The sequence below is a fragment of the Ursus maritimus genome, unplaced genomic scaffold (genome assembly GCF_017311325.1).
Source record: "Ursus maritimus isolate PB19 unplaced genomic scaffold, ASM1731132v1 scaffold_4, whole genome shotgun sequence".
In the NCBI taxonomy this organism is placed as follows: domain Eukaryota; kingdom Metazoa; phylum Chordata; class Mammalia; order Carnivora; family Ursidae; genus Ursus; species Ursus maritimus.
The window spans coordinates 65,289,202-65,305,533 of NW_024426552.1; the positions used below are offsets into that span (position 1 = coordinate 65,289,202).

Below are 16,332 nucleotides of genomic sequence, written 5' to 3' on the forward strand. Positions count from 1 at the left end.
CAGCGCCTCCCCTGGATGCCAGTGACAATGGCTCAACATTAAAACATCTTCTGAGCATTAAATCCACCAGTCAGCAGAGGTTAGATTTCAAATAACTTGAGAGCTGCCAGATTAGCTTGGCGAATGTAGAGATAACTAGAAGAGAGCTCAGAATCAGCTTCTCCGCCTGCCAAGGCCCAACAAAGCCCCACATGCATCCTGACACATATGCGCAGAACGGTCCGCGTTTCTGCACTTCCCAGACATCTGGCAGCCCAAGACCACAAATCCATTGCAATTAAGCCTCCAGTCACATCATCCCCTGGAACCCCTCTGGCAAAGGTCAGGAAATTGCCAAATCCAAGTTAGCTCATCACACAGCAGCCCCCTGACGCTGTTGACCACTGGTCACCTTTTCTTTCCCCAAACCAGTTTAAGTTACACTGATAAATAACCATCACAGATGAGCTGATTTGACTTCCCTTCTCTGTCCACAAGCAGGAGTACACACAGGCACACTGCCCTCTGTGCTGCTTCACGCATCTCCCCTCCCCTTAGTGCTAGGAGAATGGGGAAGGAGGCTCAGCATTTCGATTCTCCTGAAGGAATAGTGTTTACATAAATTGTTTAATAGGGGTTAGAGTACTTAGAAGTCCTTTTAATGGATGCTGGTTTGCATAAACTGTTTGTATTCAGATTTTTCTTTAATTATTTAAACTATCAATAAAGCACTGAGCTTTAAGTTTGGTTAAATCCTACCTTGGGGCCAGTGGGAAGATCTGGGAGAGTCAGAGCCATGTGTACCCCCCAGGGCAATATGGAGAGTAGAGGAAGCTGGGCTGTGGGGCCTGGGCCCTACCTTCTCCTGTGGGCAGTGGTCAGCTCCATTTTAGCACTTGGTTGCCGTGAGCCACTTGTGATAGCAGATGCTGTGGGACCAAAAGCTTCTAAGCAGGGACCCAAAGCCCCAGAGAGGGCAATGGAAGGCCCTTGCTGAGGTCAGGCTTCTGCGGTCAGAAGTCAGGGCTTTTTCACCAGGCCGGATGACAGACCAGGGGACTGGAGGCCAGGGTTCACAACTCCAGCCTCTCTAGGGAATGCCAGGCAGCCCACTCCAACTTCTCTCCCTGTCTCTCCACTTTGTGGCCAGATGGCACCCACCACGGTGGGGATGTGGGCATGAAAAGTATTTATTCCTCTCCTCAGTTCTGTCGTGGAGAATCCACTCTGGACTCCTGAGATCAGGCCCCAAAGAGACACCCTGGGAAGGTGGTAAAACCAACGCCTGGTGCACTTGCGGCTGGTATGCGGTGCCCTTCTGAGAAGCCACTGAAGCTGACCCTTGCCCCCCGTGGGAGCCCCCAGTGGGAGCTAGGGGGCTGGTATAAGAGAGCTTCCTAAGGCTGAGGCCAGATCAACACGGACAGGGATGAACCCAATGCCAGGCCTCATCAGCAAGCCAGAGAGTCCTAACATCTGATCGGGTGAGGGACCTGGGACTTGCGGGCCAGCTGTCAAGGACACCTGGGGAGGCCAAACCAGCTGGGCAGCACCTACAGAAAAGATACGGATATTCTAGGACAGCAGTTCCGAAATTTGGCTGCACACTAGAGTCACCTGGGATTTAAAAATCCCAGTGCCCGGCTGTACGTTGACCAATCAAGTCAGAATCTCTGAGGGTGGGACGCGGGCATCAGTGGTTTTAAATCTCTCCTGGTGATTCTAGTGGGCAACCCAGGGTGAACCACAGCCACGAGCCAGGCTAGCTCCATTCCCAACCTGATTTATGCTACCCTGCTCTGGAAGCCAGAAACCTCCACGGCACCACTGGGGGCCAAGCTTTTTGCTAAGCCCTCCAGAGCTGCTAACTTCCCCAACTCCAGGGCTCACCTTCATGCAGAAGACTGTGCGGGGTGCGTGTGATGTTTTATGTCTCCTAAAGATCTTCCTTCCTCTTCTCTCCATCCCCGCTCTACTGCCTTGGTTCAATTTTCCCCACCACTCACTTGGGCTATGGCAGTTGCCTCCTAACCCTCTCCTCCACTAATCCATTCTCTGCACCAGGCCAGGTGATCTAAACACCAAAACTGGTCATGCCGCTTCTCTACTTAAAACCCTTTGGTGAGCCCCACTGCCTTTGAAATAAAATACAGACTGCTCTGCTCAGCAGTGAAGAGCCTCGGCAGTGTGGCCCCTCTCTTTCCCCGGGCCTCACCTCCTACCCCTTTCTTATTCACACAACATGATCCTGCACACTGGGCCCCTCAGCGCTCCATGCTATCTCACACCTCTGTGTAGCCCCCCGCCCTCCGCCTTTAGCTGCCTGGCAAACCCCATCCTTCAAACTCTAGCCCAAGGGCAGCTCTCCGAGAAGGCTTTGCTGGCCACGCTGAGCCTGATGGGTTCCTAGCGCCTCTGGGCCGTCGCTGAACCCAGCGTTCACCCCGCCCTGCATGCTTCCCACCGCATTGCTTTTATTTCTGCGCATTCATTTCTCCTCTCTTTGATCGCTTTACTGCTCCTGGAAGACCTTCATTTGCAGACCTTGGGAACCTCACAAAAAGCCAACTGCCTGAGCTCAGGGCAGGGCCCCTGGACCCACTTCCTCCCACCCACTGTGAACCACTCTGCACCGACTTCCCTCAGGCCCTGACCTTCTGGGCTTGGCATCTTGGCTTCATTTTCTGTGGATGTCAAATGGTAAGTAAGTACTGGATGCGCTGCTTGTGACCAAGCTGACAGGCCACCGGCTGCTGCTGTAGCCCAGGCCCCAGAACCATGCCACAGAAATCCCATCCAGGACGCGGAATTATTTGTGATCTCATCTGCTTATTCCTGAGGCCAGCGACTGAACCTGATTCATCTTTGGATCTCAAATGCCTAGCACCATGCCTGGGACCAGACCCAGCTTTCAGTAGGTACTCAATAAATGTTTATTGGGTGGGTGGTTGGATAAATGGACGGGAGGTTGGCTGCCTAAGGTAAGGACTGAAGGATAGATGGACCTATAAATGGATGAATGGCATTTTCCTTTCAATTTGTCCTAGTTCCTTTTCCCTTCTGATGGTTAGACCTTTTCTGCTCCCATATACTCCCCTCTGGCAACCAGCTGCAACGACCCCTGTGGGTATACACCCAGGTGCAGCTAGAAGAAATCAGACCAGAATGTCATAACAGCTCACTAAGGAGGTGTCCCCGTCCCCAAACGCCCTTTGCAGTGAAATCCCATACCAAACAGACCAGCACCTGACCACCTCCTATAACCGTTCTGTACTAAGGTCAGATGCAGCACTCATCATCTTGTCTTGGCTACACTGTGAGCTCTAGAGGTCAGAGACTGCTTTTCTTAGTCCTCCTCGTGCCCCCGCCCCAGTTCTGATGAAATTAACACTCAAGCCTCCCAGACACAAGAACTGAGTCTTTCCCCTCATTGAGGAAGAGATGGACTTCTTTTCTCTAGAATGTTCTGCCTTTGCAGAGGTGGTTTGGCATCTGTTTCTCAATCTGGGATAAACGTTCTGGATCAAGGAGTCCCATTAAAATGCCTGCCAGAGCAGTTAGGGAATTATGCTTGGGGAGTCCTTCTTGGCAGCAGATAATAAATCAATCACAGCTCAGTGAGAATGCTGAGTTAGAATGGGATCACTGAAGCCAAGCTAAGAAAGGAACCAGGGATACGCTTTCTCTAGAGGCCAAAACTCAGACCTCCCTGTAGGACTTAGAAGAACCAACCATTCCAGTTTGCCCAGGACTGTCCCAGATTTAGCACCATAATTCCTGCACCCTGGGACCCCTCACTCCCAGGCAAACAGGGCCAGCTGGTCACCTGCGCCCAGGTGCTCCTTCTCTCCTACGTCAGCGGCTCCTTTGCACAATGCAGGAGCCCTGCATGTGCCTCTATGTGTGTCCACACCCCTGCTTCCCAATAGTTACCTTGAAGCCAGCCTGAGTCCACGCCCACGGGGCTCCAGGTTTTGCCCCTAAGGGCTGAATTCTGAATCTTGCTCCCTCTGCTAAACAGCCCAGCCCCGCAGCCCAGCCCTGGCTCCCAAATCCAAGGGAAGGGAAGGGAAGTGGAGGGGAGGGGAGGGGAGGGGAGGGGAGGAGGGAGGGGAGGCAGGAGGGGAGGGGAGGGGGTGCAAATGTACCTGAAGGAGGGAAACATTGGCAAGGCTGAGTCGGAAGAGGTAGTTCCTGTGAAAACAGAGACAAAAATCGTAAGTCAAGCTGGCTCTGCCGGCAGGTCCCCAGGAAGCAGCTTCGCGGCTCTTGCTTCATGGGGCGTGGGGTGCAGACTGCGGAGTGCCTATGGTGGGCCAACCCCTGGGGAGAGCTTCATCTCCACTGGCTCTTTTAAACCTTCCAGCAACCCCAGGAGGAGAGAGAGAAAGCTTCACTTACAGATGAGGAAACGGTGGGCTCAATGTCCGAGTCACAGAGACGGTAAGTGAGGGAGTTGGGATTCAAAGGCAGACTTGCCTGCTCCCGAAGCCCACACTGTCTCTGCTCCCGGGCTGTGCTGGCAGGCCCAGCCCCACCACCACTTTCCCAGCCAGGCAGCCCACTTCTGTTCAACTCGCAGCCTCATGGAGCTCCTGCAGGAGGCTAAACAAGCCATCCCCTTCCTTCCACCCTGACCCAGCCCGCTCCTCAGTTAGGCCAGCCATCTGTCCTGACACCACGCCTCAGGCCCTCCAGGTCCCGTCTGCCTCCTCATCTGCGGCAGTCCCTTCTGCAGTCACTCTGGCTCTGACCTCCCCACGGCCACCTCCCTGGACCACCGCGTCTCCTCTTGCCCAAACCACCCCCTCCGTCCCCGCACCTCCCAGCCCACAGCTGCCAGGCTCTATCTGCCGCAAACGCTTTCATCACATCGGCCTGCTGCTCAGAAACCTTAAATAAGGAAGCAGATCCGCACAAAAACCTGCACGTGGAAGTCGACAGCAGCTTTCTTCCCAACCGCCCAAACTCAGAAGCGACCAAGAGGCCTTCCAGCAGGTGAACGGGTAAATAAACTGTGGTGGATCCAGATAATAGACTAGGACTCAGAGCAACAGAGAAGTGCGCTCTCAAGCCATGAAAAGACATGGAGGAACCTCAGATGCATAATACTAAGCAAAGAGGCCTGTCTCAAAAGGCTACACACTGTACCATTCCAACTATATGATATTCTGGAAAAGGCAGAGCTATGGAGACAGTAAAAGATCAGTGCTTGTGGGTGGGAGGACAAACAGGTGGAGCAGAGGATTTTTAGGGCAGTGAAACTACTCTGTATGACGCCGTAATGGCGGACACGTGTCATTATACCTTTGTGCAAACCCACAGAATGTAGACCACCAAGAGACCGTAGTGTTGACTACGGACTTCGGGTGATAATGATGCCTCAGCATGCTTCTTCAGCTCCAACAAACGCACCCCTCTGGTGGGGGAGGCCACGCATGCGTGGGAGCGGGAGGTATGTGGGAAACGTCTGTACCTTCCTGCCAAGTTTGCTGTGAACCTAGAACTGCTCCACAGATAACAGCGTTAACGTACCAGTGGTGGTACCACTACCACTACAGTTAACACCCGTCGGGCACTCACAGCGGCGGGCGGTGAGGACCGATTTGCCTGGACTCTGGAGCTGTAGGGCCACTATGACTAGGCACGGACTTGGAGGGTGACAGGGTCACTGGTCAGCGTGCCACGCAAAAGTGAGTGCAGGCTCACGGAGTAGACCCCGCAGCCGAGGCAGGGAGAATTCCAGCTCAGCTCCCTGCTGGGGACCTTCTGGGAGTCTCAGTGTCTGCGTCTGTAAAATGGAGAAACGGGATGCCTGTCTTTCTCATTTCACAGGGCTGTGGAGACAGGGGAATGGTGTGATGCATGTTAAGAGGCTTTATTAATGTCAAGCAGATGTAAAGGCTTGGTTTTCCCTAAGAATTTTCTTTCTTTCCTTCTAACATCTACTTTTGGCTAGTCCTCTTTTTGGTTCCTGAGGTGTTTAGGGATAATTGCTTCAGAACTTTCTGGCCTACCTCCGCTGTCCTGAGAAGAGCACTGAGGAGAAAGGTTGTGGAGTGGGCCAGCAGGAGAAGGGGGCCCTGCTGAATGAATCCAGGGGCCTGAGGGAGACACTTCAGTCTGGAGGCTTTTCATCCCCAGCTCTAGGCTCCAGGCCCAGGCTCCACTTAGCTTCTTCGTTGTGCTGGGGCTGGGCAGGCCTCACCGGTGACCTTGGCTCCAGGCCTCTGCTGGACCTCCCCAGCCCTTGCCCTGCAGAGCTTCCCTGCCTCCCCCTCCTGGCCTGAGGACAGATGGGCTCAGGCTTTGCCCCAGCTGTCTGCTCAGGTAACACAGGCATCTGCTCACAGCTTTAAAAAATTAGGGGAAACATTGCATCACTTTATTAATTTTTATCCCATCAAAAATCATTCATCACAGCATTGCAGGCTGCTCTTCTGGGAGATGAGAACAGAGAGAAATCTCTGCAGCCTGACCCGCCCCTAAATCCCTTATGGAACAAGGCATGGTATACATGAATGAAAAATATCCCCAGCCCGAATTCCAGAGACCCAGGGGGGTCAGAAAGAACAGGGGAAACGTCTGGCAGAAGAAAAGAAGGAAGGAAATTGACCTAGAGAAAGGGGGAGAAGAAACAGAGGACCCACTTCATCTGCTGTGAGGGGGCAAGGGGCCAAGTCCAGGCCTGACTTTCCCTGTGTCCGAGGGCAGCCAGGCTCAGGATGTGGCTCCCCCAGTGGAGAAGCCCCAGAGCAGATGTGAACACAGGCTGGTGGCCTCGGTTTGCTAGTCCACACAATGGGGATAATCCCAGCGCACCCTGCCTCGGGCGAATGTGAAGATGAGGCCTCATTTACTGCATATGTGGTACTCCGCTGTCATCTTGGGATGTGATCTTGGGAAGCTCCCCTCCCCCTCTCCTGTCCCTTGCCTCTTCATGTTTAAATCAAGGGCAGCTGGATTAGACTATGATTTTCAAACCTGAGAGCCATCACACTCACCTGGACGGCTTGCTAAAGCGCACTGCTGGCCCCACCCCCGGAGCTTCTGATTCTGCAGGCTGGGCGTGGAGCCCAAGAACCTGCATTTCTAACAAGTTCCCCGGGGCTGCTGGTCCTGCTGGTCCAGGGACCACTCTTTGAGACCCACTAGAGTAAACATCTCTAAACTCCCTTCCCTACTAGAGTTGATGGTCCCTGATTTTGTGAGGGCTATCTCCTTCTGTTCCACTCCATAACATCTCCACAAGTCCCCCCTAGAGCCAGAACGGTGGGGTTCAACAAGATCAGGGTAGAGAGAGGGAAGTGAAGGGCTTCATAGGACAAGCTGGCGGCCTGAGTCCAGCATCCCAGGTGCAGGCGTCCAGCCAGCCAGCAGGGGGCTCCTGGGCACCTTCTCTGCATGGAGCTCAGGGAGAGGACATTGACTGGGCAGTCCTGGCAGCAGGGTAGAGACAGGGGGTAGAAGGTGGCCAGCAGGTGTTCTGCTCTCAGTAACGACCAGCCGCGAAGGAATATGGCTTGCTGAGGTCTGGAGGTCTAGAGGTCGCCCCCTCCCCACCCTTGTTCCAGCTAATGCTTCCTTTTGTGGGAGACAAGACATTCAGGTACAGAAAGGGCCTGGCAGAGAGGAACCAGGGCCCAAGACGAGGGTCTGCCCATAGTGCGCTCATCCCCAATAATATTCCCTCCACCCAATTCTAAGCGCACTGACACTCGTGGCACCAACCCTCCCATACCCATTACCTGGCTCCCACGATGAGCTGGTTCCTGGAGGGATCCAGTGCAAGCTGGGAGAAATCACGGGCTCCAGGGTAGGTGAAGTTGAAGACCCACGGCTTTAGATCTGGTGGAGGGAAAGGCAACAATTCCGGTTACTGCTGCACCAGCATCCAACCCCAGAAAGGAAGGGCTACAGTCAGGATGAAGTCAGGGAGTAACGAGGTGGGGGCACCCCGAGACCCGGGCTCCACCTGCCCCCTCTGTGAGCAGCCAGCTGGGGGACAGGGAGTGGGGTGTTGTCACTGTTCCTGCTACGTTCCCTAGGTCAGAGAAAGGCTCCACCTGACCCCTAGCCGTCCAAAGGGAAAACCAGAATCATCCTTGACTCCCCCAGCCCCTCACCAGCACTTAAAAACACTCACAAATCTCTACTGTTCCACCTCCAAGAAATCCATCCCCCTTGGCCTCTGCACCCCACCCGTTCCAAGCTACTATCATCTCTTGCCTGGACTGGTGCCAAGAGCATCCTATCTAGCCTGGCTTCCACTCCTGCCCCTCCAGTCCATTTCCTACAAAGCAACCAGAGTGATCTAAGAGGCAAATCTGGTCATGTCACTCTCCAGCTTAGAACCCTTTAATAGCTCCCAGTTGCCCCAAGGAAAAGTTGCAACTCCTGTGAAGGCCTTTGAGTTCTGGACTCGCTGTCTTCCCAGTTCGACTGCCTGGCACATTAACTATTTAGTGATCCCCTGAGAGAATGATGCTTCACCTTTTAAATGCCCCCTCAAACTACCACCCCAGCCACACTAAACTGGAACACTGTGCAGATCTCTCCCACCAAAGCCTGCAAAGCTTTGCCCTTCTGTGCTCCCTCAATGGAACAGTCCTGTTCACCCCCATCACCACCTCACCTCCTCTGAGAAGTCTTCCCTGACTCCCCCAAGCCAGGGTAAAGTCTCTACTGCCATCAAAGCCCCCATCTTGTTGGGGGTCTAGCCCCGTTGTTTTCTTTGGGGGGTAGGGAAGATCTTGTTTCTTAGATCTGTAGGCTCTGCCCTGCATCTGGAAGGAGTTGAGTGAATGCATGAGTAATCCTCAACTCCCTTCTGTATATGAAGAATCAAGTTTTCAGACAAGGCTCCACGGAGGTGGGAGAAAATCGATGTGGGTGGTCAGTGTCTATTCTTGTCCCCAAGGAAGGCCAAAGCCTACCATGGGGATTGGGCGGGGGGGGGGGCAGAGACCTCACAGCCCTCTGGATGGATGGGGCAGTGGCCTGAGGAAGATAGTCCTGGGTCACAGTGCCTAGCTGACCTTCCCTCTTTTCCACTCACTGGAGACCCACATCTCCCATCCTGGTCCATAGCCCCTTAGCAGCTCCCCTCAGCCCTGGCCTCATGGATGGGAGGGAACTGACCAATAATGAGGGAGCCATGGGGCAGAGAACTTTATGTCAATGTGGGTAAAGATGAGGCGGCAATGTGAGGCCCTGGGCTTTCTCCCCACAGTGCATTAGGGACGAGCTCACAGAAGGTCCAGGGGATTGTGTGTGTGTGTGTGTGTGTGTGTAATCCAAGGGAAATAAATCATTGCTCATTATCCCTCCACTACAGAGCAAAAGCAACCCTTCATTTCTGCACGATAGGCAAACACTTAATCGCTCCCTGGAGAACTCGAGGTTTTGTAAGCTGGATGTTTTTCAGAAAACTGTGATATGCACGATCAAAAAAAAAAAAAATAGAAGAGAGAAACTCTGCAGCAGAATGTGGCAAACCCCTTGGGTCTGCTGCTGCCCTCAGCAGGTGACTACAGGTTAGCGAGGATTGTCATGAATTTGCAACGGCATCTGAGCAATATCGGTATAAGGAGTAGATCTGGAGTCAGGTAGGCTGGGTTTTTAGTTGATCTCAGGGTCACCCTCAGAAATCCTGGTAGAATAGTATACTACCTTGGAGACTAAACCAAGAGTTCTCCTCCTCCAGGAAGACTTCCTGGATTATAATCTCTCCACCCTGATTTTATTTTGTTCCATATTGTCTCTACCTTGTCTGTTCCATTCACACTGTTTTTGTCACTCTGAATGTGCTCAAGTCTGTTTTCTTGGCCGGGGGGGCACTATGAGGGGCTTGCCTGTCCCCATCAGACTGAGTGCTCCCCAACAGTAGCAACTGGGTCACACTTCAGTTCTCTTCTTCCCCTTCTGATGGGGATCTTCCAGATGTGGGCAGCTGAACAGGGGAAGAGGTGGTGTGATTGGTGTGCTGGAAGCCAGGAAAAACTCCATCTGGGGACCTCTTAGCCCAATCTTCACTCAAGCCCTTTCCTGGGGCGGGGAGGGGAAGGGAAGACGAAACAGGGCAGGAGGGAGGATGGCTGGCAATGGGAGGGAGGGGCAGGGGAATTGAAGGCAGCCCCTTCAATTTCTGTCCCTCTCCCCTAGCCCCAAAGGGACCACCGACAAGGGCAAGGGGAAAGGGGGGGGGAAGGGGCGAGCGGGGAGAGATGCAGGCGGTTGCAGCACGTTGATCCTGGGGGAGCTGTCTTTGGAAGGGAGCCAGCTCCCTCTTATTAAACAGGCAAACAGGACCAGAGGGAAGGCTGTCTTTAAAACGCCAAGCACGTTCTGAGCTCCGTGTGCAGTGAAGGCTTTGGACGGCGACTTTAAGAGAAAAATGACATTCTCCATGACGCGCTGTGATTTTAATTATAGTCAATTCAATTACCCACTTTGTGGATTAACCACTGTCAGTGTTAATTCCATACTGGCTTCTCCCTGCCTTCTAGAAATTCCATGCTGTGGCTGACGGAAGAATGTGCAGGCAAAGACAAACACAGGAGGGCCCCCCCTTAAAAGAAACCCGTAGGAGAAAGTTTAACCTTACGAAACGGAAAAATGCCTGTCAGATTCTGCAACTGACAGTTCCTCTAGGGTATTTAGGGGTTATTCACAGATCAGCCAGGTGTCAGGGGAGAAGGAAACTCACAGCTACAGGGTTGGAACCCTATTGATCAGTCAGAAATAAAATGTAACATCTGAGGGGATCCTGGAAGCTGGGGGTTGGCGCTGGGCTGGGTCATGTGGCAACTTCTCTGGTACGAAGCATCACCCAGAACGCAGTCAGTCACCCAACATGCACTGAGTCCCTCGTGTGTGCTCAGCCGTCCTAAAAGATGTGAGGAGACAAGAGATCCAGTCCCCGTCCGGGACCAGCTGTGCTGGGGAACCAAAGGGAGTGACCTCTAAGGAACAGCAAGAGAACTTTGAGTACCCAAAGGAAACTCTTACTCTCCTCTGAAGTCCCACAGCACCCAGCTCTGTCCCTGGTGTCAAGCAGGGCCCCATAAAAATTTGGTGAATGGATAGGAAAACTCAAAGCTGTCAGAGTAGAGAACTGGGTGGGCTGAGGGCAGGCCAGGAGGGCGGGGAGGAAAAGCAGAGATGCTGCTCTCTCTAGGGCTGTCAGTCTAGGATGATGGACCATCTCTGCTCGCTGGGGCGAAGGGGATTCCTTAGTTACTCTGTGTCAATCTGAACCTCACTCCTCCATTCAGAAAGACGGTGGGCGGGAAGCTAGTTTCATTCAAGTGATATACACCTAAAGATTAAAAATGGTGTCAAGGGGAAAAAAATGGTGTCAAGGAAGCCAGGCACTCAAGGGATACATTTTCCACCTCTCCACTACACTCACCCCCTCCCCAGTTTGCTCAGGTACAGACCAGCCTGGCGGGGGGACAGGAATTTCCATGCTCTCCTTCCATTGCCCCCAGAATCAGCCAGGCCAACAGTGCCCCCCAGCAAGGCCCCTGAGAAGAAATGTTTCGTTAGGAGTGGCCACGGGGCGTCCAACAAGAGGACAGCCCTCAGAATCCCACTCCTTCTGTCCCCCACTCGGTCCTTCCCTTCAGTGACAGCCACCAGAACTCTGGGAGCCATCAGAAGTCTGAGAGTGTACGCGTGTTTTGTAGGCTTAAGGACATTGCTAATTGACTTTAACCCACTTAAGCCTTCAAACCCTTGGATCCCGGCTCAAACAAGACAGCACTGAGAAGACAGCTGCAAATTCTCCTCCCTGAGACAGGAGCCAGCACACAGCTGGGAATCCCACACTTCTAAACCACCCCAGCCCCCGCACCTTGCCACCCCCAACTCCTATCCATCCCACCCCTCCCACCCCCCAAATCCCATGCCAGCCTCAGACTCTTGCATTTATTTTTCTTGCCCCTCTTGACCAGCTGCATGGAATCCCAGAGGATGGCTTCTCGTCCTCCTGCCCGGGGGCCCCGAAGGTGGAGTGCCGATCACTCTGCCATGGGGACCAGAAAGAGGGCTTGCATGCCCGATGTTAAGGCCTGCCTCTGACAAGTCTCCCCACACCTCTCTATTTCAGCCTTCCCATTGGTTACAGGAGATTGACAGTCCTTGCCCTCCTCCCTGCCAGGGTTATTGTGCTGTGGAAATAGGGCGGGTGTTTATCAGACTTAGGAACCTGGGGACCCCAGATTCCAGTGTAAGCTGCACGCAGATGATGGAGCTAGAAGTGTTGATGGGATTATGGCCCCACCAGGGAGCCCCGAATTGGCCACCAGGTCATGGGAGAACATCTGTTTTGTTTTGGGTTTAGATTATCATTTAATGTATATATATTAATTTTAGAAACTTTTACTGAGAATTTATAGACCCCTCAGAGTATGTCCAATGATTCATAAATCCCAGTTTGGGAAATATTTTAACAGGACATCTCATGCCCTCCCTTGACAGACAAAGGAAGTTATGAGTCATCAAGGCGCCTTTCCCTGTGGGTTCCCAGGCCCAAGACAGGCATCCCTGAAATTGTCTTAGAGCAGCAGGAAGCTTTCCAGAGATTTCCAGGCACTTCCTAAGGAGTGAGTCATCTTCACTCTGCCTTCCAGGGAAGCTACGAAACAGAGCTCATAGCTTCCAGAAGAGCTAAAGCTGAGATGGCCAACGAATCCTTGTCCACTCCACCCAGGGCAACCACACCCCCACTTCTAGCAGGAATCCCAGAAAAAGGTGCCTTCCTTCCCCAGATGAACATGGATGAAAACTTAAATAAACTGTCTGGAGCCCATGGCTCCTGCTAGCCCATAGCTGCCGGCCCAGGGCTGCCCATCCTTCTTACATTGATCCCCAGGGGAACATCTGGGACTTCCAACAGCTGGAGACCCTGCCAAGTCCAGACCTAAGTCCTCAAGACCCAGGCATCGCGAAACAGGAGCGAGTGGGAAGTGGCTCTCACCTGCAAAGGCCACAGTGGGGTGTTCCCTCAGGGTGCACAGCTGCTGCTCACTGCTGGGTTCAGTGGCGACATCCTGGGAGCTGGACAGACGGAACACCAGCAGTGTGAGGCTGGGCGGCAACAGGGTGACAGCCAGGGGTCCCGGGAACACCATGGTGGGCTCCTCTGCAGTCCTAGCTCCTGGAGACAGGCTGGGGAAGATCTGCAAGGCAAACACTCAGTCTTACCACGTGCCGACGTCTCCCCGCTTCCTCCATGGTTGTGAGCAGTCCCCGGGCTCTGTTTGTTGGCCTAAATAAATTTATATTTTACTTCTGTGACTTACAGTTTACCTTGCCCTCGTAACACAAAGTTATAGATCATATCTTGAGAGCTAATTTCCCTTGTAATGGTATTCTGGATAAAACTGGCAAATTATAGAGCTTTTTCTATTATGATCCCAAATGGCTTAAAATTAGTTTTAATGATAAAGGTTGTATCTAGGGGTTTTAATAAGTGGAGCTGGGACGAGTGGGTAGCCATTTGTAAAAAGATAAATTTGGATCCATAACCCACACCTTGTACTAGGAAATATTCCAACTAGATACAAGATTTAGGTGTTAAGAATAAAACCATAAAAGTACTAGAAGAAAATGTGGGCAGAATTCTTTATCACCTTGGAATAGAGAGCCATGACTCAAAATCCAGGCTGCTAAAGGAAAGATGGACAAATTTAACTACATAAAACCCCAAACTTCTGCATGACCGCTCTCCCCCAAAACACAAACACCAAGCAAAATCAAAAAGGCAAATGACAAACTGGAAAAAACATTTGCAATACATATCACAGACAGAGGCCTAATATTCCTAACATATAAATAATTCCTGGGGGTCAGGGGGGAAAAGATCAACAACCCTTTAGCAAAATGGGCAAAGAATATAAATACAAACTGGGCTTAAAAATACAAGTGACCCCGGGCGCCTGGGTGGCACAGCGGTTAAGCGTCTGCCTTCGGCTCAGGGCGTGATCCCAGCGTTCTGGAATCAAGTCCCGCATCAGGCTCCTACGCTGAGAGCCTGCTTCTTCCTCTCCCACTCCCCCTGCTTGTGTTCCCTCTCTCGCTGGCTGTCTCTCTCTCTGTCAAATAAATAAATAAAATCCTTAAAAAAAAAATACAAGTGACCCTATTTTCACTCATAATAAGAACAACGCAGGGGTGTCTGGGTGGCTCAGATGGTTAAGCGTCTGCCTTCAGCTCAGGTCATGACCCCGGGGTCCTGAGATTGAGTCCCACTTCAGCCTCCCTGCTCTGTGGGGAGCCTGCTTCTCCCTCTGCCTCTCCCCCCTACTTGTGCTCTCTCTGTCCTTCTTTCTCTCTCAAATGAACGGCTAAAATCTTTTAAAAAATAATAAGAGCAACGCAAATTAAAATTTAGACGGAGGCGAGCACTGTTCACCTACCACTTTGGCAAAAATCCCAGTTAGACGACACTCTTGGCGAGGCTCTGGGGAAGGGGGCACGCCCATCGATACCACGGCGCAGAATGGTACAACCCCCACGGAGAGGAGTCTCGCAAAACAGCAGCGGCGTGTACCCTTCGACCTAATTTCTGGGAGTCTTCACCCATGCTCCTCAAAGCGTGGTCCATGGATCAGTGACCATTCACAGCCTGTGACGGCTTTGTGGTAAGATCAATGTGGAAACTTGAGAGGGAGTGTGTAAAAACCTTTACGGTAATGTGACAGAGTAATTTTTATGTCTACTGGATCTAGTAAAATTTGGGGGCTTGTATTTTTCATGGTTTTTTTTTTTCTGTCAATTCACTTCTCCAGTAATTCACTTTTATTGAGTCTTATATAAGTATCCATCTGCGACAGATTGTAAATTGAAATGTAAAACCCGCTCCATCTCCACAGATCGTGGAGAAGCAAAAATAGACTGAAGAGGCACCTGTACATATGCAAAGTGATTTCTGCACAAGAGGCTCCCGGGGGCACTCTTTGAAGTAACAGAAGACAGGGAAACCACCCACTATCCGGCCCCTGGACACCACTCAAAGCAGCTTGGCCTAGATTTGTAATGGAATACTACGCAGCTCCAGAAAAGAATGGGGATTTTTCTCTAGATTTTGGTAGGGAGAAATCTCCAGGTATGTTAAGTGAAAAAACAAAGCAAAACAAAACCCCACAATCCAGAGCAATGTAATAGCATGCAACCTTTTGGGTAAAAAAAAGAGGGTAGAAATAAGATTATGTATTTATATTTGCTTGTATTAGCATTAACATACACTGGAAAAATAAACCCAAACTAATTGTAAAGCAGGTTACCTATGAGTGACAAAATCATGATAGAGGCTTCTCAATATATACTTTTTTATATTATTTTCACTTTTGATTATTAAATATGTTTAATATTACCCATTCGATAAAACATTTAAAGACTTTTTAAAAACTTAGTTCCCTAAAACTTCTCATGTGGGGGAGCACAACCGTTCCTCCAGAGTCTGACTCAGACCCTCTGAATCAGTGCCCACCTCTCTCCTTCCCTGGCCCATCCAGCGTGTCACCAAGCCCTGCTGACACCACATCCCTCACAGGAACCTAACCCACTGAGTGACCTCCTTGGTGTCACTTCCCTCATCTGTGAAATACAAGGTTGAACTAGATCAAGGATTCCCGGCTGGAGGTGGGAGCAAATCAGAATCACTTGCACTGGGGGTGCGGTCCTGGGGCTGGCGGGTGAGTGATCCCAGAGGTGATTCTGACAAATCTCTGCAGGGACTAGAGGCCCTTGGGGGTCCTTCCTACTCTAAGACCCTTTGCTTCTAACCCCTCCTCTCTCTTCCCTTCCTATCGCCGTTACCTTACTCCAGGTCTAGAAAATGAGAGCAGGATGCTTTTCTTCCTGCCTGTTTCCTCACACACATGTGAGATAGGCTAACACCTGTCATTCAAGGAAAGGAAATCCCCCGGTGACTCTGCGGACTGTGCACCTGGCAGAGCCCCCTTCGCCCTTACCCTGTCCCGTCCTGCATCCCATGGGGCATTGGTCCCTAGAGCACCTCCTCGGTCCCCTCAGCCTCCGGTCCAAAGGTGGAACTCTCTGTTCCTCCCCAGGAGAGCTTGGCCATCCCTCTCAGTAGAAGCCTGGAAACCTGCGGGGAGGGAGGCTGGGCCCAGGCATACCCCCTGCAGTGATTTTCACATGGCCGCTCACATGGTGTTATTCCTGAGACCTAAACTGGGTCTTTCCTGCTGTGTAGGGTTGGCACTGCTATGGAATTTCCTCTTGCCCTTTGACACTTGTTGATGCTTTCTATTTGTCCCTCTACTCTGTCCCCTCCTCCCTGCTCAGTGGCTGGACTGCAACAGGGCCCTCCTTCCCTCTGTT

The 16,332-nt window shown here is 51.9% G+C and overlaps 1 protein-coding gene across 2 annotated transcripts in view; it reads right to left on the reverse strand.

The window, feature by feature from the left end:
- Positions 1-13,155, reverse strand: part of SEMA5B (semaphorin 5B) — a 37,177-nt gene extending 24,022 nt beyond the window's left edge. For both annotated transcript variants that reach the window (XM_040621330.1, XM_040621329.1), the window contains exons 1-3: positions 12,962-13,155; positions 7,728-7,827; positions 4,128-4,173 (exon numbers count right to left, since the gene is read on the reverse strand). In XM_040621330.1, coding sequence (XP_040477264.1) covers positions 4,128-4,173; positions 7,728-7,827; positions 12,962-13,115 — 300 coding nt within the window. In that variant the 5' untranslated portion in view covers positions 13,116-13,155. The remainder of the gene's footprint in view (positions 1-4,127; positions 4,174-7,727; positions 7,828-12,961) is intronic.
- Positions 13,156-16,332: the final 3,177 nt, after the last annotated feature.